Source organism: Crinia signifera, chromosome 1 (genome assembly GCF_055691185.1).
Source record: "Crinia signifera chromosome 1, ASM5569118v1, whole genome shotgun sequence".
NCBI lineage: Eukaryota > Metazoa > Chordata > Amphibia > Anura > Myobatrachidae > Crinia > Crinia signifera.
In genome coordinates, this window is record NC_139217.1 from 378190265 (window position 1) to 378217176 (window position 26912).

The following is a 26912-nucleotide window of genomic DNA, read 5'->3' on the forward strand; positions in this document are numbered from 1 at the left end:
ATCTCCAGGTTTTTTTTTTAAAGCGGCAATCATTTACTCTGCAAAACCAGTTTGATTATGCCGTGTAAATGATTGCCGCATAAAAAAAAATTCTTACCAAATCTCTTACTTTCTTATTCTCTCACCCTATTACACTTCACCCAAAGACTCTAGTAAGGCACTCTTTTCCCAATATACTGGGGTTGCCATTCAATATACTGGAGTTAAAAGGTAGCCATATAATCAAATTGGTATAATTTTTCCAAGCGCTATATTCAGTTACTCATATCCTAGTGTACTTGGTTGAAATAAACACATAATTCCTTAATCCGCTTTTTCTGTATCTATTTAAAACAGTAATACATCAAAAATAGAACCAATTATACTCAAAATAATAAATCTGCCAAAAACTCCTAAATTAGTTTATGTGAAATTTTCTATTTATCAGATGTATCATTAGCACATCTAAAATAGAGGTCTTAATTAACCATGCTACGGATATCACAAAACAATCTCTGGATATTTGGACCACCCTCCCTCAACACCCAGTAAGCCTTTGTCAGGAACATTTAGAAGTGTTATCTGCAAATTGAGGCAATTAATTATGTTCTTGCAAATTCAACATATTCTGTTTCCTGTCATGTGGTTGAGGTTCATCGCTGCGAGAGAGACATTTTAGACACGTTCTGTTTTAAGCAATGGGAAATAGAAAAGGGAATGCTGGAGTGTTATTGACTTTCTCAGGGATTTTTTTTTTCCAAAACAAAGTTTGTGGTAGGACTGACTGACTGACACACTTGTGCTGAAGCAGAACTGCAAGAAACTCACAGTGTGGAAGTTTCATGTATTACTCTCTACACTTCATCATCTGCTGCATAATATTTTCCGGCTAGGAAAAAAACATTTTGTATCCCAATTGCACACTGAGTGAGAAATATCAACATAATAATCAGATAATGCGGGCATAATATTTTCCGAAAGGCATTTTGCTGGTAACAGTAGGTATTTTTAGGATTTTTGATATTACAGGGTGTGCTTCTGAACTGGCTTATATTAAAGCTTTTCATTTTTATATATAAAAGGTTTTATTATATAATATTTTAAAAATAAATAAAGTTGATTTTTCTTAGCATGTTTTTGCCGATTTGGCAGAAGTACAGAGGTCACCCTGCTAATCGTTGCCGCAGTACGGCCACTCGTTTGCCACACCAAAACCTCACCCACAGCATGGAATCGCCACACTGCAACATTGCTGCTCAGTGTACTTCTTTGAGCGAAATAGATGCATGCGCATGGCGACAAGATTGCGCCAGTAGCCATGTAGTGATTGGCACGGCAATGATGAGATTGACTAGGTCTGTAGGGAGGCATGATGTGGCCACTAGGAGCAGGTGCTCTGATGCACAGGGCAATTCAAGGGGTATTTTTGTCAGGAGGAATTGGAGTTTGGGATGGGCTAGCACTTCAGCTCTTGGGTATGGCCAAGCTCATTGCTGTGCCCCTAATATAACCCTCTTAATAATTTTACACTTTAGTGACTTACAACCATGGCATATTCTACTTTAGAAGAACAACAGAAATTTGAAGGTGCCTATGTAGTATTGCAGAAGAGCTAAAAAGCATCCATGTAGTATACAACATGGTCCCCAACAACAATTCTTTTATACATTTTAAAGTTTATTTTCCACATGCCTTTTTTAGCTCTACCACTGATTTACATCTCTACTTGTACTCTTGTCTAAATGACATCCTTGTGCATTACCAATCTATGGTGTTCCCAATCATGCCCTTGTCCACATCTATCAAATATCGTTATGCTTTCTGAAACACCTGACCTATATTATTCCTTTAGCACCATATCCTTGGCTAGTGTTGGAGAAATATGCAAAACTTTCTATTCATTAAAGGCAAAAATGGATCTTAGTTGCTGATACAAAGATGGACTCCTTCAACCAGTTCCAGAGCTGGGAACAGTACAAAGATTGGACTCGCTGTAATGTTCTGTAATCAAAACATCTTTGACTTCATCAGGCCTGGATAATGTGCTTATTGACCTACTGCTAACATTTTGCAGTCATGGGGCAGATGTATTAAGCCTTAACAAGAGATTATTGCAAGGGTGATAAAGAGAGATAAACGTTCAGCCAATCAGCTCCTAACTGCCATGTTACAGGCTGTGTTTGAAAAAAGTCAGTAAGGAGGTGATTGGCTGGACGTTTATCTCTCTTTATCACCCTTGCATTTATCTCTTGTTAAGGCTGAATACATCTGCCCCATTGCCCTTATATTATCAACCAGGAATTGAGATGCTGACTGTCGGGATTCCTCCATTGGTATCTTCTCTAATGTTGTGATTACAGCATCAGTGTTGTGACTCAGGATTCTGATGCTGGGATTTTGACCACCTGATCACTGGCATCGTAACGGCATTCCCTGGTAACATGTTCAGGTGTGACAGATCTGTAGTGCTGGTTTTTAAAATAATATTCACACTGAAAAGCAATTTAACTAAATTAAAGAAATGTTATATGAAATGCAGAGTTTTTTTAATATGAAAATGTTTATAATCTCAACATTAAAATTACTGCTGTGGAGCCATAAAGTTGGACCTGGGCTAAAGGACCATTAAATAGCAACACTTAGGGGCTGATTTCTCACATTCAGCATCTGAGGATGCGGATGTAATGTGATAAAATTGGACCAATCCGCAATGCGATAATGCAATAATTCAGGACAATTGATCACATTTTATAGTAAAAAAAAAAAAAAGTTAAGAAATCTGCCCCTTTGTCTTGTCATTACATATGGAATACATAAAATGCCCGGCTCAAACAAGTTGAGAAGGACAGTAGTCTTGAGGGTACTTATGAGTTATCTGGGCGCCCGATTTTTTGATTGTATGCCTTAAGTTAAGGCATACAATCAGATGCGATGCGATGCGATATCGCATCGCATCGCATCGCATGCGACCATCGGATGCGATGACCCGATTTTTCCATAGGAATCAATGTTAAAATTGACGGAGTCCATTTTAACATGGAATTCAATGGGAAAAAGGGGTCCTTTTCATACCCCTACTATCCAAGTGGGCATGGAGTTGGATATAAACCTGTGGCGAGCGTAGCGAGCCACCGAGCCCGAAGCGTGGCGAGCGAAGCGAGCCCCGCGAGGGGACGGTATTCTGTGTCCCCTCGCGGGGCTCGCTACGCTCGCCACGCTTCGGGCTCGGTGGCTCGCTACGCTAGCCACAGGTTTATATCCAACTCCATGCCCACTTGGATAGTAGGGGTATGAAAAGGACCCCTTTTTCCCATTGAATTCCATGTTAAAATGGACTCAGTCCATTTTAACCATTGATTCCTATGGAAAAATCGGGTCATCGCATCGCATCCGATGGTCGCATGCGATGCGATGTGCCCGATCCGACCCGATTTAGAAATCGGGCGCCCAGATAACTCACAAGTACCGTCTTGAGCATACTTGGATTTCAAGTTGACATGTACAACTTGGTTTTCCTGCTTGTCCTAATAAAGAATATATATGAATTACACGGGTTCTGTGGTTGTTTGAATCCATGGGCGACGTAAGCTTGAGATTCTTATGTCAACTAGCTGTTGGCAACTGGGGTGCACTTACAGTATCAGTGTGCACAAATGAATACCAGCTTACTCCGCCTGTTGGTATTGATTCTGTCCTGACTTAATGTGTGTTATTTATCATTTTAAACTATTCATTCCCGTATTACCTTTTTCTTCCAGGGGTTAAAGCCTATGGACTCAAATGGATTAGCTGATCCATATGTGAAGCTGCATCTGCTACCTGGAGCTAGTAAGGTAATGTAGGCATTGTAGAAAGAGAGGCATTCGGTTTTACTATGACCGTTTTTCATTTGGAGAAGTGTATGGGAGTGGATAAATCATTTGACTATGTCTAGGTAAACAATCAATAGGTCATTAACATATGGTTGACATGCATTAGATCAATAGATGAATGGTTGACATGTACTAAATGTCACCATATGGAATGATCAACACAGACATTTTTTATTTTAGCCCAGTTCTAACACTAATTCACCTTTCAGACTGCCAAATCAACCCGGGGTATTGCCATGTTAACTCGTTTTGATCTGCCGTGTGAAAGCACCACTGAGCAAATTCCCAGGTCCAGCAACCCGGCATTTCAACCCTGGTCTTGACCAAGGTTGAACATGGCTGTGGCCCGGGTTGCTGTGCTGTGTGAACAGGTTCTGACACTATGAAGGCGGCAGTGCTTGGAGACAGCGTCTGCTCTAAACGTGGCCTTCTCCCCTACCCCCGATGATGCTCCCGTCCCGCCTTGTCTGACTTCAGTGACCCTGAAATATGCCCAACCCTAACTCGCTAAACTCCTAACTCTCTAAACCTAACCATTCCATCCAATAGCCCAATCCCAACCCTCTTGATGCTTAAACGTAACCATTCCCTCTGACAACCTAAAGCCGGGTACACACTAGACAATATTTTGAAAGTTTCTGCTGATTCCAATGGGACAGTACAGTGGCTTCTCCCTGATACTGAGGAAATCCCAAAGATGTCAGTCTCTGGGACTCCTCTCAACCAATTATATGTGCAATGTGGTTCAAATTTTAAGCGGACCAAAAAATTGCACCCTATTACATCTCGCACATTGTGTCTACCCAGCTTACCTTAAACCCTCCCACTAGTGCCTAACCTCAACCCGAAACATTTTGAAAACAACGTTTCTATGCCAACCTTTTGTACCTGTCAACCTTAAGCACTATCAACCATTTACCTGCCAAGTTATTGTCACTATCGACCAAATTCATGTCTACCATGTAGTGTTGGACCTATTCATTGTCATCCTAGACATTAGTGATCTTTCAACTGGATATCAATGTGTAATTCTATTTGATTGCTAGACTTAAATGGATGGTAGAGGTACTGGTTAGCACTTTCTGGTGGACATTGCAGAAACACATCATATTGTTTGTTTTTTAATTAGTTTAGTTTTTGGCTTTTCAATTAAGGAATATTTAATTCCTCACTGTACAGCACTTCTGGATATTGTGGCACCCTAGGATGATTACAATAATTATAATTATAATAATCACAATAATAATAATTATATTAGTATTTCATGTATTTAGCATCTTTTTACATCAGATGCTTGATCTGAGCACTCCTGTTATTAGGGGGTGATTCTACTAGATTTTACTGTTAAGGTGTCCATACACTAGTAAGATTTATCTTCAGATCTGGCTGGTTGGAACAAAAACATGGTTATGGATGAGTGACAGTTTGTCAATTTTCCAGCATTTCCAAGCAAATGGTCAACTGTCATTTGCTCTCATCCATAACCATGTTTTTGTTCCAACCAGCCAGATCTGAAGATAAATCTGCATGTGTATGGCCACCTTTAGACATTTTACATCACAATATTGTCTGTGGTTCCAGTGGAACCTTGCTGCTAATTAACTTCTGTTTTTGGATTATTATTCACCGCATGTCAGTTGTCTATTATCATTGTTTCTGTAATAACTTTACACACTGGTTACGGCTTTACTGTATGTATTAATTTATTAGATTTGTTCTGTTACTGAGAGGACATAACACAGTCATTTTAATTATCCTACCCATGGGAAACCTTTTTTTAAACTGGTACTTACTTATTGTAAATGCAAGATGCATGGTTTTCTTTATGTTTCACTTGGTTTCAGGCAAACAAATTGCGCACTAAAACACTCAGAAACACTCGTAATCCAATATGGAATGAGACTCTCGTGTACCATGGAATCACAGATGAAGAGCTGCAGAGAAAGACTCTGAGGCAAGACGTTTTATTTCATTCACAGCAGCAAAATTAATGTACAGTAAGATTACAAATACCATCATTAATACTCTCTAAGCAAGAGACATAATTTATGCAAAGTACTGGGTGCTTTGGTTAAATGGTCATTATTCCAGTTAATGAGGCTTTTGTAGGCAGTTAAGCCTCGTACACACTATACGATAACGATATCGTTAATGATGTTATTGTGCATATTGTTTAGTGTGTACGAATGAAAACTCTAACGATGTCTGCTCCTGTGGGTCATTATCGATTTCCTTTCTCTTCTGTATCATGCTGTCCAATTTTGCCTATGTCATTTATATGACTAGGTGCATATCATGCAGTGTGTATGAATGATAAAGATACATTTTTGGTCAAGAAAACTATTTATCTTTATCTTTTGATTTCTCCGTGTGGAAACTCTAAATCGTTTATTCTGTATCTCCAGGAAGTTCAAGGGAAATCGATAACAAAATTGCTAGTTGCCTTTGTTGCATAGTGCAAATGCAGTGATCAGAGGGCATTGTGATTGGTCATTCCAGACAATTGGGCTCCCCCAGGAGTTGTCTTATGCCTATATTTTGTTTTATCATTTCAACTAGAACTACTATACTACTGTATGAAAAACATATTTGAATTATAAAAACATCTGGTAAATGAATGTCATTGCCATTGATATTTCACTTTGCCTTTTTTTTTTGCTTGACATACTGTAGACAGGATTTAGAATTAATTGATAAAATTATAGATTTATTTTTTAAAACATTAACACAGACATTTTGCCATACCCAACCCATGAAGTAACAGAGGCAATATCATACAGTGAAATGCATACACTAACAAATGTGAAAAACCAATGATCAGGTCAGTCTGGCCTTTTAGAATAGTTTTCATGGTTGACTGTCCTATAATTGCTTATTGGTAGTAAACATACACTATGCAAGTATTGGTCCAATCCAATAATAATTCTCTGATCAGGACAATAACTGCATAATGTATGTCCAGATTTAGATTCTTTTTAAATTCACTGTGTATACCGATATGGCATCAAACACAGTGTTTCTTTATTTATTTTTTTAATTTTGTTATATATACTAAATTTCAGAATCTCCGTTTGTGATGAAGACAAGTTTGGCCATAATGAATTTATTGGTGAGACCCGATTTTCTCTGAAGAAAATAAAACCAAACCAAAAGAAGAATTTAAATGTCTGTTTGGAGAGAGTTATTCCGGTTAGTCCTATTTGTGTATAACTATGGCTGATTGTCTAAGCTTCATGGGATTCTTTGCATTGTCAGTAGAGATGTGCGCGGAGCCCCTTGTTTTGGATTTATTTGATATTTTTAAATAGCTAAAATCATACAATTTGGATCAGTTTCTATTCAATCCAGAACTGAGATCCAGTTTTTAGAGCCGTGATCCAAATTTATTAATTACACCAGACAGGACTTGGTACAATTTGGAACCTCAAATTTGGGATGTTATTGGTGTTCAGCAAATCTGAAGAACTCATCTATCAGTATCTTCCAATGCTGCCCACTTGCTATTCATCCTACTGTCATTTTGTGGGTCTCTTTTCTGTTTTAATGGATTCCTATGCTATGCATCATGCTATCTTGTTCTCCTGGCCTGCTATTGCTGAATTTTCTAGACCAAAATAATTCTAGCTTGACCTACTGTATGTACATGGATACAATCAAATACTTATTTGCAAATTATTTGGTATTGATCGATGTGCTGCTTATGAATGATTCATTTATCTAACCGATTCTCGATTATTTTGCTTTAGATGAAGCGTGCTGGAACAACAGGATCAGTAAGGGGCATGGCTGTTTATGAGGATGAAGTAAGTCCTATTTCTTAAACGGGAGTTTTGTTTACAAATGGTTACCCTAATAGCTTCTAATAAACCTCAAGTATGTTTTACTGAGTAGTAATTGTAATTACAGTATATCAATCATGCCTTTCTTCTCAAACATATAGGGGTGCGTTCAATGCGGCTGGCAAGGGGGTTTTATGGCGAGGATGGCTTCCTCGCCGTTTAACCCCCTCGCTGGCCGCTCGCCCTATTCTATGTTCGGGGGAAATCCTCGCAGTCAAAGGACGGCAAGGGTTCCCTCGAACATTGAGTTTCGCGGCTAATGCAGCGAGCCCACTGCATATAGCCGCGAGCCTCGCCATTTTTACGGCCACACTTGCCTTTTGCACCTCGCTTTTTACAAATAGCACACCTCGCATTTTAGAAATAGCGAGATGGAAACGGCGAGTGCAGGGGGTCAGTTGAGGGCGGGCTATGCCGGCGAGCAATAGGCACTGCTTGCCTTCATAGTTCGCCTGATCAGCATTGCATATACCCCATAGCAGTGGCGTAACTATGAATTGGGCGCCCCCCCGCCGTTAATGGGGGGCACCCCCCACCCGCAGCCTTACCTGTCTTGCTGGTCCCATCCCGGCTCCCTTGCTGGCTTCATTCTTCTGCTAGTGAGACGGACCAACACAAAATGTCCGCCCCCATACAGCAGACAGTTTCAGAGAACGGTCTGCTATATGGGGCGGACATTTTATTGTGGTCCGGCTCACTAGCAGAAGAATGACCACCAGTGAAGTCAGGTAAGGCTGCGGGCGGCAGATTGGCGGGCGGCAGATGGGCGGACGGGAGGGGGCTAACTATAGCACCACAGCCCCCTGGTGCCCACACATGCACAGTGCCCCCTCGCGGCCGCGGGGGCTGCGGTGCTATAGTTATGCCTCTGCCCCATAGAGTAGGTGTAGATGTGTTTAACAGGTACTGAATTTGGAGGGTGTTGCAGACAAGCCTCTCATTGCACATTTTGTAGATTGATTCAACAAAGCTGCTGAAATTGGTGTCACGTAGGAATTTAACAGTTTAAAAAAAAACACATTTATGAACTGGTTTAAAGCAGGGATAGGAATTTGGTGTCAGCTAGAAGGCTGAGAGTTTATATCATTTTCTACCATTCATGTTAAGGGGTATGCAGTCATCTTGGCACCAGACAATTCACCACACAATGGAGGTTACATAAACCAAAGTGACTCTCTGACATTAATGACCCACTGTACTAAAGCAACACAGCATACAAAGAGCAATATTGCAATAAATGCTGCACTTTGTACAGGATATTTTATCCAAAAACCCATTATCTTGAACATTTTAAAAAACAGAATTTTTTTAATAATTGTTAATAATTGTAATACTGCCATATACAGTATGACATCATTTAGAGGGGTTCCATATATTATGTTATCAGGAACCATATCAATATTCACAATGATCAACATAAGAATGTGTAAATGGTGATAATGGGCCTTATTCAGATCTGAGCTCAGTACAAATTTGTTTGGAAAACCATGTGCACTGCAGGTGGGGCAGATGTAACCTGTGCAGGGAGAGTTAAATTTGGGTGGGGTGTGCTGAAACTGAAATCTAAATTGCAGTGTCAAAATAATGCAGCCAGTATTTACCCTGCACAGAAACAAAATAACTCACCCAAATCTAACTCTCTCTATACATGTTACATCTGCCCCACCTGCAGTGCACATGGTTTTGCCCATTTTCCAAACAAATTTGGGTACTTGTGTATTATCACGGCGCCCATCCCATTGCAGACCCTAATGGGTGCTTACAATGTTAAATGCACCCCCACGCCACCCCCAGTATGAACGTGAACCCGAAGAGTGGCAAGCGCAGCGAGCCCGCAAGGGGCGGCGGTACGCGTCCTTCAGACCTTTTCATACCCCCACTATCCACGTCGGCATGGAGTTGATTTTATATAGTGTGGCGATCGCAGCGAGCCACTGAGCCCGAAGCGTGGCGAGCGCAGCGTATTACTTTACATGTATTCTGCATCCCCTCGCGGTGCTCGCTGAGCTCGCCACACTCGGTGGCTGCGCTCGCCACACTATTTAAAATCAACTCCACCCCGACGTGGATAGTGGGGGTATGAAAAGGTCGGAGGACGTGTACCGCTGCCGCTCGCCATGCTTCGGGTTCGCGTTCATAGTGGGGGTGGCGTGGGGGTCCATTTAACATTGTAAGCCCCCATTAGGGTGCTTATACAATTTATAATGGCATCGCATCGCATTGTATGGCATTGTATTCCATATACAATGCCATACAATTTTTACATTGTATGACATCGGGGGACATCGCAGAACATTCGCATCGCATACCATCGCATGCCTTATGTTGACCTGTCCAGTATGTTGACACTAATGACATTTCAAGAAAGTCATAAGGTTGACCATCTACTGCGTAGGTATACCTAAGGCGCATCTTTTTTTCTTTGTTAACATTGCCCAGATGTCGACATTTTGTCTATATATACATTTGTGAGATGCTGACATTCTGGTGTAGACATTATGGGTCGTATTCAAATGTTTACTTCAACTGCAGCCAGTAGAGGGCACCCGAGAGAGCTATTCAAATGTATAGCTCTATTCAAAAAATGCCCAGTGTGTATGCACCTTTAAGGCCCATACACACTTAAAGATTTTCATTTCAAAAGACTTTGCCAAAATCTCTGAAAGATATATCTTTCACCAAAGTAGTTCGTACACACTGAGCTATTTTCACCAAAGAGCGAGAGATTTTCAGCCGGCGAAAGACTTTGATGAAAATCTTTCATTATAAAAGGATATTTACATAATGGGCAGGGTTTATATTCCAAGAGTGGGAGCAGGGGCCCTTTAATTTCAATGTGTTTCTGTTCTTGGGTCCTGATTCAGAACTGATCGCTGGGCTGCGTATATTGGGTGCCCAGCGATCAGGTAAACGCCGCCCTGGCCGTTACCGCTATAATATACATTGGTGGGCATATATATGGGATGCGGTTAATTTCCCGGCGATCGGATTCCCGGTGGTCAAAATCCCGACGCTGGAATCCCGACCGCCGAAATCCTGAAACTTTCTCCCTACGTGGGTGTCCACGACACCCATAGAGGGAGAATAAATTAGCGCGCCGAGCGTAGCGAGGCACCGGGCGCGCTGCGTGGCGAGCCCGCAAGGGGGGGCAATCCACGTCCCCCCCCCCCCCTTGTTGGGATTTCGGCGGTCGGGATTCCAGCGTCGGGATTCCGACCGCTGGGATTCCATACTGAATCTATATATATCTATATATATATATAGATATAGAGATATATACACAGTATACACACACATATATATATATATATATATATTAATATTAGGAAGCCTTGCATTGGTGTTAGTGGTTATATATATATATATATATATATATATATATATATATATATATTATATATATATATATATATAAAATATATATATATAATATATATATATATAATATATATATATATATATATAATATATATATATATATAAAATATATATATATATATATATATATATAATATATATATATATAATATAATATATATATATATAGATATAGATATATATATATATATATATATATATATATATATATATATATATATATATATATATATATATATATATATATATATATATATATAGCCTTGCATTGTGGCAGTGGTCATTTATTTATATATATATATATTGGGACACCTTGCATTGGTGGCAGTGACAGCAGGGGGACACTTGGGAGCAGGGGGCGGCTGGAAGCACTTTGCCGCTGGCACCGAGTGCTGACAGAGGAAGAGGAGGACAGGTGACATGGGGGACCGGGAGCTGCTGCGTGGCGGCGGGCTTGCTGCGACTGCTGGCACTGGCAGTGTCTTTTCCCCCCTGCTCCGTCTCCGTGCTTGGAGCAGGGGGAGGGGGGAGGGAGCAGGGGGAGGCGGCGGGGCGGCACACGGGCTGAAAGTGGTTAATCTTTCAGCCCGTGCAGCGTACACATACAGCGATGATGGATAAAAAACCATCCATCATCGCTGGCATGCTGGTAAAACCAGCCGACGTGGGACCTCGTTAGCGATGATGCGGGAGCGCGCATCATCGCTAGGAGGCAATCTGTGGGGCATACACACTAGGCAATTTTCAATTGAAAATCGCTCAAAACGGCTGTTTTGAACGATTTTCAGGTGAAAATCGTCAAGTGTGTATGGGCCTTAACACTTACACCCAACCTAGGTCATAAGCACAACAAACGCTATATTAGAGATGAGCTCCTTCACTAGTATTTTGATTTAAATAGAAAACCCTTGGTAATATAGCAGGTACAATATCCAACCTCTTGCTCAGATAGAATTCAGCCACACAATTATATAACGAAATAACTGTCAGAGTCCAATCTGCCAGCAGCCATTGAGAATTCGCTAGGTAATTTGCTGGTACCCGCCCTCATTATCCCCAGGTAGAGTCATACTCTATGTGCATAGGGACGTAGAGATCATATACAATAGCAAACTCAGCTTCTACACCATTGTGAGGAGCACTGCTGAACAATTTAATGAGGAGGAAAATGCCCTCAGTACTGTGAGTGATAGGTTGAAGTCATTGTATATGTAATTAAATATACTTTAGACATGTTCTATACAGTGCACTGAAAACATGTTTACCTCTATTTCAGAACAGTGATACAATATGTACTAGTTTGAAGACTCATTATAGGTTCCTCCACAAAACAAGTCATTAGTAAGGCACAGTCACATAACATCAGAGATAGGGATGACGGTATTGGTTTGACCCCTCATAACCCAGCCTGCAGGTGCTTCAAATCTACAGCTCTGAAACTCTGCTTCCCAATAACCTCTGCGCTGCTGTTTGAAATCCTTCCAGATTAACTCCGACATCTCTCTGCTGTGTTTCTATCAGTACTGGAGACTGACCATTATTTCTGAGCCCATAGAGATGCTGTCATAGATTCTCACAGATTTCAGTTGTCCGCTGTACATATTATATGCTGTTCTGTAGTTGTAGGGGCCTATTACTGAAATTGTCAAAAGCTTCATATCGGCGTATTGGAGGCGCTAGCTGTGGGCGGTATTCAATGAGGCTGATTCGCCAGGTTTTTATGGCGATTTTGTGCTGTAAGGCGAATTTCTGACTAAAACGGTGAATCACCCTATTCAATGACCAGATGGCGAATACATTTCAAGGTTTTTTTCGCCATGATTCACCGAGTAGCAATCGCTATCTTTTTATGGTGAAGTGGAATGTGAACTTTTAAAATAAAGTGTTTTGTGTTTTACAATTGGTGTCAAAAAATCTGGAATTTTATTCTGAGGAGGGGCATGCTATTTTTATTCATGTGCTGTAAGCACATGAATATATATTTAATTTTTAAAAATATATATATTTTTTTTTTTACACAGAGCAGCCAGCAGGGGGCCGGAGCTGAGCCACTCATTAGATATTCATATATTCACTTCACCCGATCATTACATATTCATGATAGGGTGTAGTGAATATACGCGGTCCCCTGCTGGCACCCCGGGGGGCAGCCTGTGCTGCCTGGCACCCGGGGAGCCCACCCCCCCCCCCCCCACAAACGTTCTGGGGCAGGCAGGGAGACTTCCATCTCCCTGCCTGCCACCGTCCTCAGGCTCCCTGCGGCGTTCGCCGCAGTAGCTCAAATTCGCCGGTCAGGGGCAGCGAGCCCCTGACTCGTTGAATACCGGAGCCGGCGAGGCTCCGGAACGCGGCGACCAGTGGCGAATGTGCAGCGAATCCTAAACAGGATTCGCTGCACATCGCCAAAATCCACATTGAATACCGCCCTGTGTGTGGCTTCATCATGCTTTACAGCTGTCACAAAATTTAGCAATTATTATATGAATATAGCCAGCTTAAGATGGTTGAGGGGTTGGCGTGGGGGGATTTTGAAAGAAAAAAATGCTTTATTACTAGAGACAGGATTATATGCATTTGCATATTTTGCCCATTCTCACTGGTTGTTGCATATTATACCTAAAATCTAGTGATGGTGCATATTTTAGGCCCTGCCCCCTTTCCTCCCGTGAATCAGGGCACTGCTTTGCCCTGCTGCAGCGGGCCAGGTAGTGGTAGAGTGTGCAGACAGGGCCAATAAGTGCGCAGTGTGGGGGACCTTGGATGTACGCTAAGTCTGACACTGCTTTTTAAAACTGTTTCATTTGTATTCTAATTTAAACTTGTTGTCCAGTATTCCAGCGCAAAGTCTCACATGTGTAAAAGAGGCCTGGGTTGGACGCATCACGTGGGACACAAGCATCTCTTATTGCCATAGCAATGTTTTTTTATTTAAGTGTGCATAAGAAAATTGATCAATTGCTGCTCTAAATGGTGACAGAAAATTGTTCTTTTTGGGTCATGTTGACAAGTAGGCCCCCATAATCAACTCTTAAAGCCCTTTATGACCGCTACCATACACCTCCAGCCAGACTCTACAGCAGGACAGGCCAACCTGTGGCTCTCCAGATGTTGTGAAACTACAAATTCCAGCATGCCTTGCCACGGTTTTAACACTCCCTTATAGAAAAACTGTGGCAAGGCATGATGGGATTTGTAGTTTCACAACATCTGGAGAGCCACAGGTTGGCCAGGCCTGCTCTACAGTAATGGATCCTCACGATTCATCCCCGCAGCCTCCGCCTGATTGGTAGACTCTAGATAGGGCCCCACCACCACAGGATGAGGACCATTTTCATACAAATTGAGAAACTTTTGGCCATTCTGCTTATTAACACTATGCATTAGAAAACAATCAACCCAATATATTGTGCTATTCAAACATGTTTAAAAATTCTAATATCGAGATCCTGATAATTTTTTAATCAGAACCATCAATGGATTCCATACAAATACTGATTTATTGGGGCAGTCTTCTGTAAAACAGATAAAATTCCCATGTATGGAAGCCTTTACTAAGCAGTAAGGACTGCACACAATGGGGGGTATTCAATGCTGCAGCGAGCTGCTGCGAGGGGGTTAAACAGCGAGAATTGCAGAAAACCAGCGATCCTCGCTGTTTAACCCCCGCGCCGGCCGCTCGCTCTATTCAACGTTCTGGGGAAATCCTCGCCGTCACAGGACGGCGAGAATTCCCCAAAACAGCGAGACCTGCGGCTACTGCAGAAAACTCGCAGTTTTTAGCCGCGAGTCTCACTGCTTCTGAAGCCGCATACACCAATTCTCCCTCGCTCAAAAAACGTAGCGAGGGGGAATTGGCGTATGCAGAGGGTGTGTTGAATGCTGCCAGGGTGAGTGGTGACAGCGAGCAGGAAGACCTGCTCGCTGTCACCACTCGCAAACAGCATTGAATACCTGCCAATGTCTAGTGTGTACACAGATTGTATGGCCAGCCAGATCCAGGAGATTATATTGTTTTGGCTTTCAATGAGTTTATATTCAATCCGCAATTTCTATCAAGAGCTGCAACAAATGAAAACGAATTGCATTCTGCTTCCGTATTTCAGTAAAGTTCATATATTATGGTAACTTCTCCCCTTTGAGAAGCCGCACACAATCCCCCCCTTGAGCTGTCCGGAACCTTCACGGGTAGCAGGATTGCATGCGATTAATTGTATGCGATCCTTTCACATATGATACTGTATATAGCATTGGATTCCAGCCGAGCCTTCCTGGCTTGGATGAGATTCAGCAGATTGCTAGTGCAGCAGCTGCGACTCACAGGCTCCGGTGCAGTGCAAACGGGAATGTGCATTGCATCGAATCTGCTTTCAGATACATGCAGTTTGGATACTTTTTATGCAATTGGTAACCACGTTGTACCCAAATTACCTATTGTATCACCAGCATAACTTTGCTAATTGATAGAAGCAGAATACAATGAATTACAATTATACATAGTAAAATATTGCATGAAAAAAAAATTAGCGGTAATTGGTAAATTAAACCAAAGAAAAAGTGATAGATTCAAAGCTGCTCACAGTACCAACAAATATTTTGCATGTGTTAACCATTCTTGATGACTTTGGGAACCTCTGCTAGGGGTACTAATGCTGTTCTGTCATTGTAGCATGCAGCAAGGGGGCAGAGTGATGAGTACAATTTACAGCAAATTGCGCCATCAAGCCCTGCCCAGTTTGCTATGGAAGTGGGTGGGATCCGGGTGTCAGGAATTCAGGAGATTTTAGACATTATTCTATTTTACTTTGATCTTAACTTTAGCCTACATAATTATAACTTCTAAATTACAATAATTACATTTATGTCAGTTATTCGCTTATGTCACAGTACAGTATGTTAGAGAAAACTCTGTAATGTAGCATATACAGCTGCAGTCTTACACAGAATATAGGCATTTGCATACCATTTTAATCAGCAGACACTGCTTGTGTGTCCTACTGTATTTGTATCCCTTTGCAAAAAAGATGCACTTAAATGCAAAAAATGAACACATATAAATGCTTGGCTCTACCAAGTCACATGGCACTCACATGTTGGGCCAAATGTAACAGGGTGTAAGAATCAGAAAGTGAGAGATTTTGGGAGAGGGTTCCCATTTTATTAAAGCAGCAATCATTTACACTGGAAAAACTATGTTGATTTTTGCCACATAATTCATTGCCGCTTTAAAAATTGGGAAAACTCTTCCAAAATCTCTCACTTTCTGATTCTCACACCCTATTGCATTTGGTCCGTTATGTGTAACACGACTTGTACCGCACGGAGGATAGATGTATGTTGGCAAATTGTATTTTCAATTAGACATGCCAGTCTTGATGAACTTTGTTTACTTATTATGACATACATAAATATCCGCATATTACACATATCCTCAAATTGTGCGACTGACAGACAGTTTTGTTGCAGTAGCGATGTGACAAAGATGCACAAAAGTACAACTTACAAGTATCCTGAATATTGCACACAGCAGTGGTCTACAATTCAGGCACTAACCTGGGAAAAAGGGAAAAAACTCATTACCAAGATGAGGGAGCGATTCCATGCACCCCATCATACAGTGTTGTTCTTCATCTGCACTTTGGCCCTTATTCTGGTCGGTGCGGATATATCCGCGTGCGTTCGGTCCACCGATGTTTTGTGTCTGCACATGTGCAGAGGCGTCTCTGCGCATGTGCGAGCGGGGCGTACGGCCAAATCCCGCATGATATGTGAACACTCCGAACAGGGGGTGGAGAGGGGCGTGAAGGGCTATTTGTGCTCATTACCATATTCATACGCCCCGCGTTTCATGGGCGTTCCCATGCAAACGCTGGGCGTACATATGGTAATGCGGCCGTGACGCGCGTGTAGGGGGAGGACATATGACATCGCCGGATGTCAGCTGCCCGCCCAGATCCCTGCTTTTGCACGGAAAAATGTCCGTGTGGTCTGAGGTTGCGGGAGCTGGTGGAGCACTCGGTCCTGCATTCGATGGTCTGCGACCATCGAATGATGGGGGAGGTTCCCTTAGATGGAGGAGGCGTATTCCGTGTAAAATACACGTGCGGTCCGTTCGGCCAGCTTCTTACCGCGTACGGACGGAGTTGGCGATCCATATGGAAGGCGGGGTTTCGCACGCACGGTCCTGGCCGCATAATCTGATCCGGCCGCACCGACCAGAATAAGGCCCTTTATGACAACTGCATTGTGACAAAAATACTAATCCTAGGAGCCCAGTACACTAGGCGCAACTTTGGATGCAGTTATGTTGCGCCAACCCCTGTGTTTTGGTTTTGGATTTAAATTAAATTTTAAATATGTATTAACTTCATATTTTGGTTTTGGCAAACCGTCTTCACGTGTTTTGATTTTGATTGTATTTTTTTCCATAAATGATAAAAACAGCTAAAATCACATCTCTTGGGCCTTTGTATTTTTTCCCTCCTTCATAAGAATACCTTACCTCATTTCTCTTCCAGCACCTCTACCAAATATAAATTAATGTTTATTAGACTTTTTTGTACAGTAGTGCCGATGTATCATGCAGTGTAAAGAGTGGAGAGGTTGTCCCAAGTACATTCTATAACATGATAGGTATAAGCTACAGTAATTAGTTGCTACCAGGGCCGGTGCATGGCACCAGAGCGCCCCAGGCGGGGGCGCCGTGGCACTCACATACTCCACGAGGGGGGGATGATCCGGTGGTCACCGCCGCTGTGCTCCACGGGGGGGAGGGGGTGTTATCCGGCGGCCGCTGTCCGAAGCCCCCGCCCGCTGCGATCCACTGGGGAGGGGAGGGAGAGTTGGTGGCAGGAGATGCGGCGGGGGGAGGGGGTAGGAGATGCGGCTACGGGTGGGCTTCAGAGGGGGGGCGGGGGTCACTCACCTGCTCCCGGCTCCTTTCTTCCAGCTCTCCTCGGTGGGAGCTTTGCCGCTGCTGCTTCTTCATCTGCACAATACCGCCCTCCAGTGGCCGGCGCCCTAGGCAAATGCCTAGTGGTGGGGCCGGCCCTGGTTGCTTCGGGCAACTTATCCACTGGTCCAGTTCTTTACTCTTTTCACTGCTTGTGCATCTCCATCCGTTGTCAGTGATTGGCTGCGCAGCTAGATCATTGCTGACCCACATGACAAACACAGTAAATAAATAGCAGGAATGTCAGGTGTCACATTTGTGCACAGCACTCGCATTATCTACTTCACCAGTTCCATCAAGTGTCAGGTGTACGCATTGCACATGTGCAACCACGACATGTGCTGGCTACCTCCATATGGACCATATGAGAATAAGATAAGGGGCTCGCCCACCTTTCTTTGTCCCATGTAGTAGATAGTTGCTTAGCAAGAGTTTATATTTTTATAGTTCTAAAATGGCAGTGTAATAATCAATGAGGTTTGTTATCGCAAGGAAAAAAGAGAGAATTTGCAGCACCCCCTAGAGCAGGGCTGGGCAACACCAGCCCTCTAGATGTTGATGAACTACACATCCCAGCATGCCTTGCATCAGTTTCAGCATGACCACATAGCAAAACTAATGCAAAGCATCCTGGGATGTGTAGTTTACTAACATCTGGAGGGCCGGTGTTGCCCAGCCCTGCCCTAGAGGGTGATGCTAGTTGCGCTTGACTGAGGGTGTTTCACTAAGCTGCTGCTAAAAATAGGGATAGTCAGTCCCTATGCAAGGGGTAGGCAAAAAGAAAAGAGGTTTAAGCAGCGCTAATTTGAAATACTAAAATCAATTGGACTGGTTTTACAATAAAACATACAGTTTATTATACACAATATAATAAAATAAAGTAAAAAAATAAAATAAAATAAAAAAAATATATATATGTATGCAGTATTTATATTACTAAGCAATTGCTGAAGTATAGAGTATATAAAATGAAAAAAGTATAAAAATGCTAGTGCACTAGATTTAAGTCCCATGATTCCTGGTACAGGGGGGATAAATGAGTTTTGAGGGATCTGTCCGTTCCTATTGTGCCCTTTTTAGAAGCATTCCCAAGATAAAAAATGAGGGGGGGGGGTGTTGGTGTTACCGTCCACTTGTGGGGTATCGTGCTATCAGCAACCTTCTCAGCAGATGTTGTGCTGGTCCGAGTGGATGCCCAAATTAACTTGGCAGGTGGAAAGCACTTGAGGATGGATGGGAAAGTGGTTCCTGTTCTGGAACCGGTGGAGGTTTCCAATGCTGGGCTGGTTCGGATAGGTCCCAATCGAAGAAGACAAATGGATGTGAACACCAGGATTCAATGGGAACTGCTGAGAAGGTTGCAGATAGCGCAGGACGATACCCCACAAGTGGACGGTAACACCAACACCCCCCCCCCCCACCCCCATTTTTAATCTTGGGAATGCTTCTAAAAAGGGCTCAATAGGAACGGACAGATCCCTCAAAACTCATTTATCCCCCCACTGTTCAGGAATCATGGGACTTAAAGTCTAGTGCACTAGCATTTTTATAATACTTTATTCATTTTATATACTCTATACTTCAGCAATTGCTTAGTAATATAAATACTGCATACATACATATATATATATATATATATATATATATATATATATATATAAACTTTATTTGATTATATTGTGTATAATAAACTGTATGTTTTACCGAGGTTTGTTGCCTATATTCACTTGACTTACAGTAGTTGACTGTTTCTTACTAGAAATGGGGAACTATAATAATAATGTCCTGGTAAGATTAAACTCAGAATAAAAGTGTTGTCAGCTTGCAGAACTGTATGAATATATTTGAAGCAATTTAATGATGCAAGTCCAGTAAATTGTTTATTTCTGCAATATATACTTGTTGAGTGCTGATTCGTTTAGCCTACAGAATTTCACACAATGGCATATGGATATTAATATAATAAAACATCCCTTATTTTTGCTTACACATCATTGTTTTAGCTACCATAACATCCAGAAGAGCACTCAGCCGCACATTGCTTAAGGCTTGTGGATAATTGAAACTGCCCCATAGTGTAAGTGTTTGTAATTTATTAGGTCGTTTGCAGGACACATACAATAAAATAAGAACCAGAAAGAACGACAATAACGCACATGAATAAAGAATTGTCTGGTACACAATAGACAGCAGTCATTTGATACTCTGTGCATAGCATCTCTGCTTTTGCACGCACCTTGTGATTGCAGCACCTGTTTTAATTTCAAGAACCATCTGGAGTATTCATGTCTGTGATTGAAGGGTGTACAGTCAATCAAGGCTGCTTTGCATAGACAATTATTGGCGCTGATTTCAATTTGCACAGGAGCTGAAACCAGATTCCCAACTGCTCCCAGCACATATTAATCACAGACATTTCATGCCATCCATCCGGACACTGTATATACAATAGAGCGCCTCCACTTTTTTCATCTATATCTTTCAATTAAATTAACCTTGAATTCTGCCCAAATTACTGTGACTGGAAAAATCCTGCAATGTTTAAGTGACACATTTATTAATTGATGTGGTAAGAATTAAAAGAGCTCCGTGACTTTTTTCCTTGGATCATCTTTGAGGACATAATATTATTTATTTTATTACCATTTATTTATATAGCGCACACATATTCCGCAGCGCTTTACAGAGAATATTTGAACATTCACATCAGTCCCTGCCCCAGTGGAGCTTACAATCTATATTCCCTTCCACATGTACATTCACACATTCTAGGGCTAATTTTAGGAACCAATTAACTTACCAGTATATTTTTGGATTGTGGGAGGAAACCAGAGTATTTGGAGGAAACCCACGCAAGCACAGGGAGAGTATACAAACTCCACACAGTTAAGGTGCACATACACTTATAAGATTTATCTTCAGATCTGGCTGGTTAGAACAAAAACATGGGGCATTATTCTGGTTGGTGCGGTAATATCCGCGTGAGTTCGTGCCGCCGATGTTTTGTGTCTGCGCATGTGCAGAGGCGTCTCTGCGCATGTGCGAGCGGGGCGTACGGCCAAATCCCGCATGAAATGTGAACACTCCGAACAGGGGGTGGAGAGGGGCGTGAAGGGCTATTTGGGCTCATTACCATATGCATACGCCCCGCGTTTCATGGGCGTTCCCATGCAAACGCTGGGCGTACGTATGGTAATGCAGTCGTGACGCACGTGTAGGGGGCGGACATATGACATTGCCGGATGTCAGCTGCCCGCCCAGATCCCTGCTTTTGCACGGAAAAATGTCTGTGTGGTCTGAGGTTGCGGGAGCTGGTGGACCACTCGGTCCTGCATTCGATGGTCTGCGACCATCGAATGATGGGGGAGGTTCCCTGAGATGGAGGAGGTGTATTCCATGAAAAATACACGTGCGGTCCGTTCGGCCAGCTTCTTACCGCGTACGGACGGAGTTGGCGATCCGTGTGGAAGGCGGGGTTTCGCACGCATGGTCCTGGCCGCATATTCGGATCCGGCCGCACCGATCAGAATAAGGCCCATGGTTATGCATGAGTGACAGTTTGTCATGCTGGGGAAACACGTTGGAGAGGAGCCAGGAGGAGGGGTGCCACAAACTTTTTGGCAGGGGGGGAGCAAAATTTATAATTACGCCACTGAGAAAGGCATTTCAAAGCAGGTGATGCTAATCATACATTACGATGGCAGTTGAGGAGCAGAGCATTGTGTCCCTCCTGGAGATGGTCATGTTGGGAGATATATATCTGTGATGCAGTTTCTTTTTGCCTAGTGTAAACTTTTGGACAGGACTTTTCCTTTGCAATATAATGTACGATATAATGTTTTATTATATTTTTTAAGCATTGCTGTATGTAGAACTATTTTGATAGATTAAACACAAGTCTTTGCATATTGTGCAATGGTCTTCATATAACATGCAGTCAATGACTGACATCATCACAACAATTCTTATCTTCTTGCAGACAGACCGTGGAGGTGATGTAGAAGACAGAGGGAAAATTCTGGTGTCACTGATGTACAATACTCAGCAGGGAGGGCTGATTGTTGGCGTTGTACGCTGTGTTCACTTGGCAGCAATGGATGCTAATGGATACTCTGATCCATTTGTTAAACTGTAAGTAATAATTAACGTTTTTTTTTTTTTAAGTGCCATACTTAAAATAACTGGGCAGTGATATATTATGTTAAATAATTAAAATAAATAATGGGTTTAAAAAAAATCCATTTTAATCAGGGGTGTATAAAGGCCATCATTCTGGTTGACTTGCAAAGCTGCGGATTTTGCTGCTTTACGAGCCAACCAAACACCGCCCGGCATCCGTATGAACGTCTGCCGCCCCTGCGGGCCGCGAATGTCCCCACACGCATGCATAAACATTCATTCGCAAATGATTTCCTTTGCGCTCGCAAATCTAAGACAGTTATGAAAAGCATAAGTGCAAAGCTTTAAACTTGTCTACTGTATATGTGTGGATGTATCAGGTCAAACCATTTCTTAGGCACAGGTGTATTATACGCTTTATAACAAGTAGATAAAGATTTTTTGCTAGCCATTGAAACAGGCCATATCTCTAGCTACAGGTATGCAAAATCAATTCCTGTATCTCTGCACTGAAGTATTCATACTGTACATAGGAACTTGCGATTAATCGCATGTAAAAGAGCTCCCGGGTGGGGGGAGGGTGTTCAAGGGAACTTGGATGCGATACATGATGGGTGCTAAAAACCACCCATGATTTGCTTTTCCAGTCCGATTCCGATTGATCTTATTTGCTGCACACATGATCTCTAGAATCCAATCCAAAACGCACGGGATCGAATTGATGCAAAAAAACAATCGTGTGAAGCCCAAAATGGACCTGTGTATGTGCATCTTAAGATACATATATGTGTGGAGTAAAAAGCTGGGTATGCACACATGCATGTGAATCGCTTGCACGTCCAAGTCTAATGGAGTCCCTCTCAGCCAGCGCTCACCAGCGGGGACATTCTGGTGAGCACTGCCATTGAATGAGAAGGGCTCCAACTGCCAGCAAGCCTCCTCCACTCCAGGGACATCCATGTACTTAGTGTGAGTTTAACACTATGGGGGAGATTCTCTAAGCGAAAAATGCGGTAAAAACACTGTTATCGTAATTTGGGATGCTGTTACAGGTTACCGCGGCGGGGGGCATCGCCAGAAAAATCTGGCGATGCCCCATAGAAGCCAATGGGCTTCTACTGCATCCCACCGCCGCCCCGCAACGACCCCCCGCCGCCCCGTACGGACCCCCGCCGCCCCGCATCACCCCTCCCCCCTCACCTGTGCCCCTAACCTGGACCTGTGACCTCCTCCCTGCACTGATCCTCTTCCGGGTGCAGGGAGGAGGAGAGCCCGGCGCAGCAGCAGCAGCGCCGGGTGTGTGAGGGAGGGGGGAGCCGCCGGGACCTGCTGGGACCCGGCGACTCTCACCGCAAAGGACAGCTCTTAACGCAAGAGCTGTCCTTTGCTATAATTATCGCATATGTTAGAACATATGCGATAATTATAAATGCGAAGAGAGGCGATAGGGGGCGGAGATTCTTAGAGAATCTCCCCCATCTGTGAGCCTATCATAGTGTATGTTGAGACTTTCATATCTGGACTGCACAATATTCACAATTAGTGTCTCCAAAACAAGGTCAATATAGGAATGGGACTTTTTCGCTGCTTAATGAAAGAGAGATTGCATTTTAACAGTATTTTTACTAGTACTAGTATATTTATTTTGCACTCAGCTTTATTTTTGATGTGTGCGTTTTTTAAATACTGTACATGCTATTAATTTCATCCCTTGAATATTGTGATTATTAACTCATCCTCAAACTAGCACTGTTATATTACTGTTGTTTTCTCTGCTTATTGTGGGAGTGACTTGCCCACTTTTCTCATAGCTGCTTAAATTACGAGCCCACTTCAGCACCTGTAATACCTCTTAATGGGCAAATCTTCCCTATTTATGAGGAGAAAAAAGCCAAAACACTTATTATTTATTCCTGCCTACAAGTGGAAAGAAAGTACGGTACTCTTTACCTAGCATGGCGCCCACGATTTTGATCGTGGGCATCGCAGGTAAAAAAATCGCGGGCATTGAATGCACTAAAAATCGGGTGCGACGCGACCGACGCGATGCCCGCGATTTCCCATAGGGAACAATGTTAAATGTCTCAATTGACCCGATTTTCATGTTCAATGCCTCAATTGACCCGATTTTTCCATAGGAAACAATGTTAAATGGCCCACAGAGGCCAAATAGCCACCCTGAAGTGTGAAATGGCCCCCACAATTGTTAACGCCACCCCACGATGAACGTCAACCCGAAGCGTGGCGAGCGCAGCGAGCCCGCGATGGGCGGCGGTACGCGTCCTACGACCTTTTCATACCCCCACTATCCACGTCGGCGTGGAGTTGAGAATAGAATAGTGTGGCGAGCGCAGCGAGCCACCGAGCCCGAAGCGTGGCGAGCGCAGCGAGCCCGGCGAGGGGATGCGGATACCTTCACAGGTAAACGCGTCCCTTCGCGGGCTTCACAGGTATCCGCGTCCCCTCGCGGGGCTCGCTGCGCTCGCCACGCTTCGGGCTCGGTGGCTCGCTGCGCTCGCCACACTATTCTATTCTCAACTCCACGCCGGCGTGGATAGTGGGGGTATGAAAAGGTCGTAGGACACGTACCGCCGCCCCTCGCGGGCTTGCTGCGCTCGCCACGTTTCGGGTTCACGTTGATCGTGGGGTGGCGTTAACAATTGTGGGGGCCATTTCACACTTCAGGGTGCCTATTTGGCCTCTGTGGGCCATTTAACATTGTTTCCTATGGAAAAATCGGGTCAATTGAGGCATTGAACAGGAAAATCGGGTCAATTGAGACATTTAACATTGTTCCCTATGGGAAATCGTGGGCATCGCGTCGGTCGCGTCACACCCGATTTTTTAGTGCATTCAATGCCCGCGATGGGCGCCGTCATAAGTAAAGAGTACCGAAAGTGCTTGACTTGTATTTCAAATAAAAAGGAAATAAGTGGACTCTTTTAATTAGAGAGTGAATCTTCACTAAATTTGGTGTAGATGTCTTGGCTATAACGTCAAATCATGGGAACACTGTGATTCTCCAAGGACAACAACATCTTTAAAATAAATGGAAAAATATCCAGTTAATTGGTCCTTTCGTCCTGTTGTGTCTGGGAGAGAGCATGTCAGACTTAACAAAATGGTCTCTCCTACAGGAGCCATGTTTGCTCGCTTACTACATACAGTAGTGCTCAAAATTCTTACTGCGTGATTTATGGAGATGAAGAGGCATAACAAATACTGTATGCATGCATATTCCTGTCTGTTTCTCATTAAACCATTGTTATTACAATTTTAGATGGCTAAAACCTGAGGTAGGAAAGAAGGCAAAACAGAAGACTCAAATAAAAAAAAAAACCCTTAATCCAGAATTCAATGAGGTGAGGTGGTAATGATGACTAATACTGCTCATTATATTGACCAGAAAAAAAACAATGAGTTAAAGCAAATTGTAATAATACATTTAGGTACCTGAATTCTCACCAAAAGTTAGATTTTAGATATACATTTTTTTGAGGAAATATTAGTATATACAGTAGGTTTTCTGGTACAGGCCCTCTCATTCAAACTTTCTAAGATCAGGGGCGAAATGAAATAGGGTGCGATTTTTTGACATGTGCGATTTTTGGTCAAAAACGGCCGAAATCGCACATTTTCCGAAAATCGCACATTTAATAGGTTGAAAATCGCGGTAAAAATCGCACATGTTTTTTACCGCGGTAAAAATCGCACACTTTTTACCGCGAAATCGCACTTTTGAAAGTGGCGATTTTTAGTCACATTTCAAATCGCATCCAGATGTTTTCCCATTATAAAGTATACAACTTGCAAATGTAATAGGGTGCGATTTTTGGTAAATGTTACCAAAAATCACAAAAAAAATAGACCAGGTTCTGACAGGCGAATTTGACAGAACCATGCACAGATCATTGAGATCTGTGCATGGTCCTGTTAATAAAAATGTGTAAAAGTGTTTTTATAAAAAAAAATACGGCGTGGGGTCCCCCCTCCTAAGCATAACCAGCCCCGGGCTCATTGAGCCGGACCTGGTTCCAACAATACGGGGGACAAAAAATCTGGGGGTCCCCCGTATTTTGAAACCAGCACCGGGCTCCAACAGCCCGCGGTGTCATGCCACAGCCGGGGGACACTTTTTATACAAGGCCCCCCGGCCAAAACATGAGCACCGTGGCTGGTCAGCCTTGGACGGGGTACCTGGAGGAGTGGGGACCCCCCCAATAAAGGGGTCCCCCCCAGGCTTCACCCGTCCAGGGCTGAAGCCCGGGGCTGTCACCGGTGTCCGTGGCCAGTGGACGCCGGCCTGATAGGGTTAAATCGATCATACGTTACATTGCTTTATACCGGAGAACTACAAGTGCCAGCAGACCTCCCCCGCATGCTGGGACTTGGAGAACCACAAGTCCCAGCATGCGGGGTATTAATGGGCCCGCTGGGACTTGTAGTCCACCTGTAAAAAGAATGTTTATAAAAAACACACACACAGAGAAGTAAAAGTTTATTACACACACACACACCTCACTTTTACACCAGCGTTACTTACCATTCCTGGATCCAGCTCTAGTCTGGCTGCTTCACAGCCGGCTCCCCCCCACTGACAGGCAGCGGGGAGAACCGGCTTTCTCCGTTGCCTCTAACAGCTTCTGTAGCGCGATTGGCCGATACGTCTCCATGGAGACGCATAGCTCAGTCCTGATTGGCTGAGCTATGCGTCTCCATGGAGACGCATAGCTCAGCCAATCGCGCTCTCAGCCTCTGTAGCACTGGGACAGCGCT

The 26912-nt window shown here is 43.1% G+C and overlaps 1 protein-coding gene across 2 annotated transcripts in view; it reads left to right on the forward strand.

Annotated features, from left to right (window-relative positions):
• RPH3A (rabphilin 3A) overlaps positions 1-26912 on the forward strand; it is a 231623-nt gene that overhangs the window by 196000 nt on the left and 8711 nt on the right. For both annotated transcript variants that reach the window (XM_083151441.1, XM_083151442.1), the window contains 6 exons: positions 3738-3812; positions 5696-5805; positions 6914-7040; positions 7598-7654; positions 21997-22148; positions 25417-25498. In XM_083151441.1, the coding sequence (XP_083007567.1) occupies positions 3738-3812; positions 5696-5805; positions 6914-7040; positions 7598-7654; positions 21997-22148; positions 25417-25498 (603 nt within the window). The remainder of the gene's footprint in view (positions 1-3737; positions 3813-5695; positions 5806-6913; positions 7041-7597; positions 7655-21996; positions 22149-25416; positions 25499-26912) is intronic.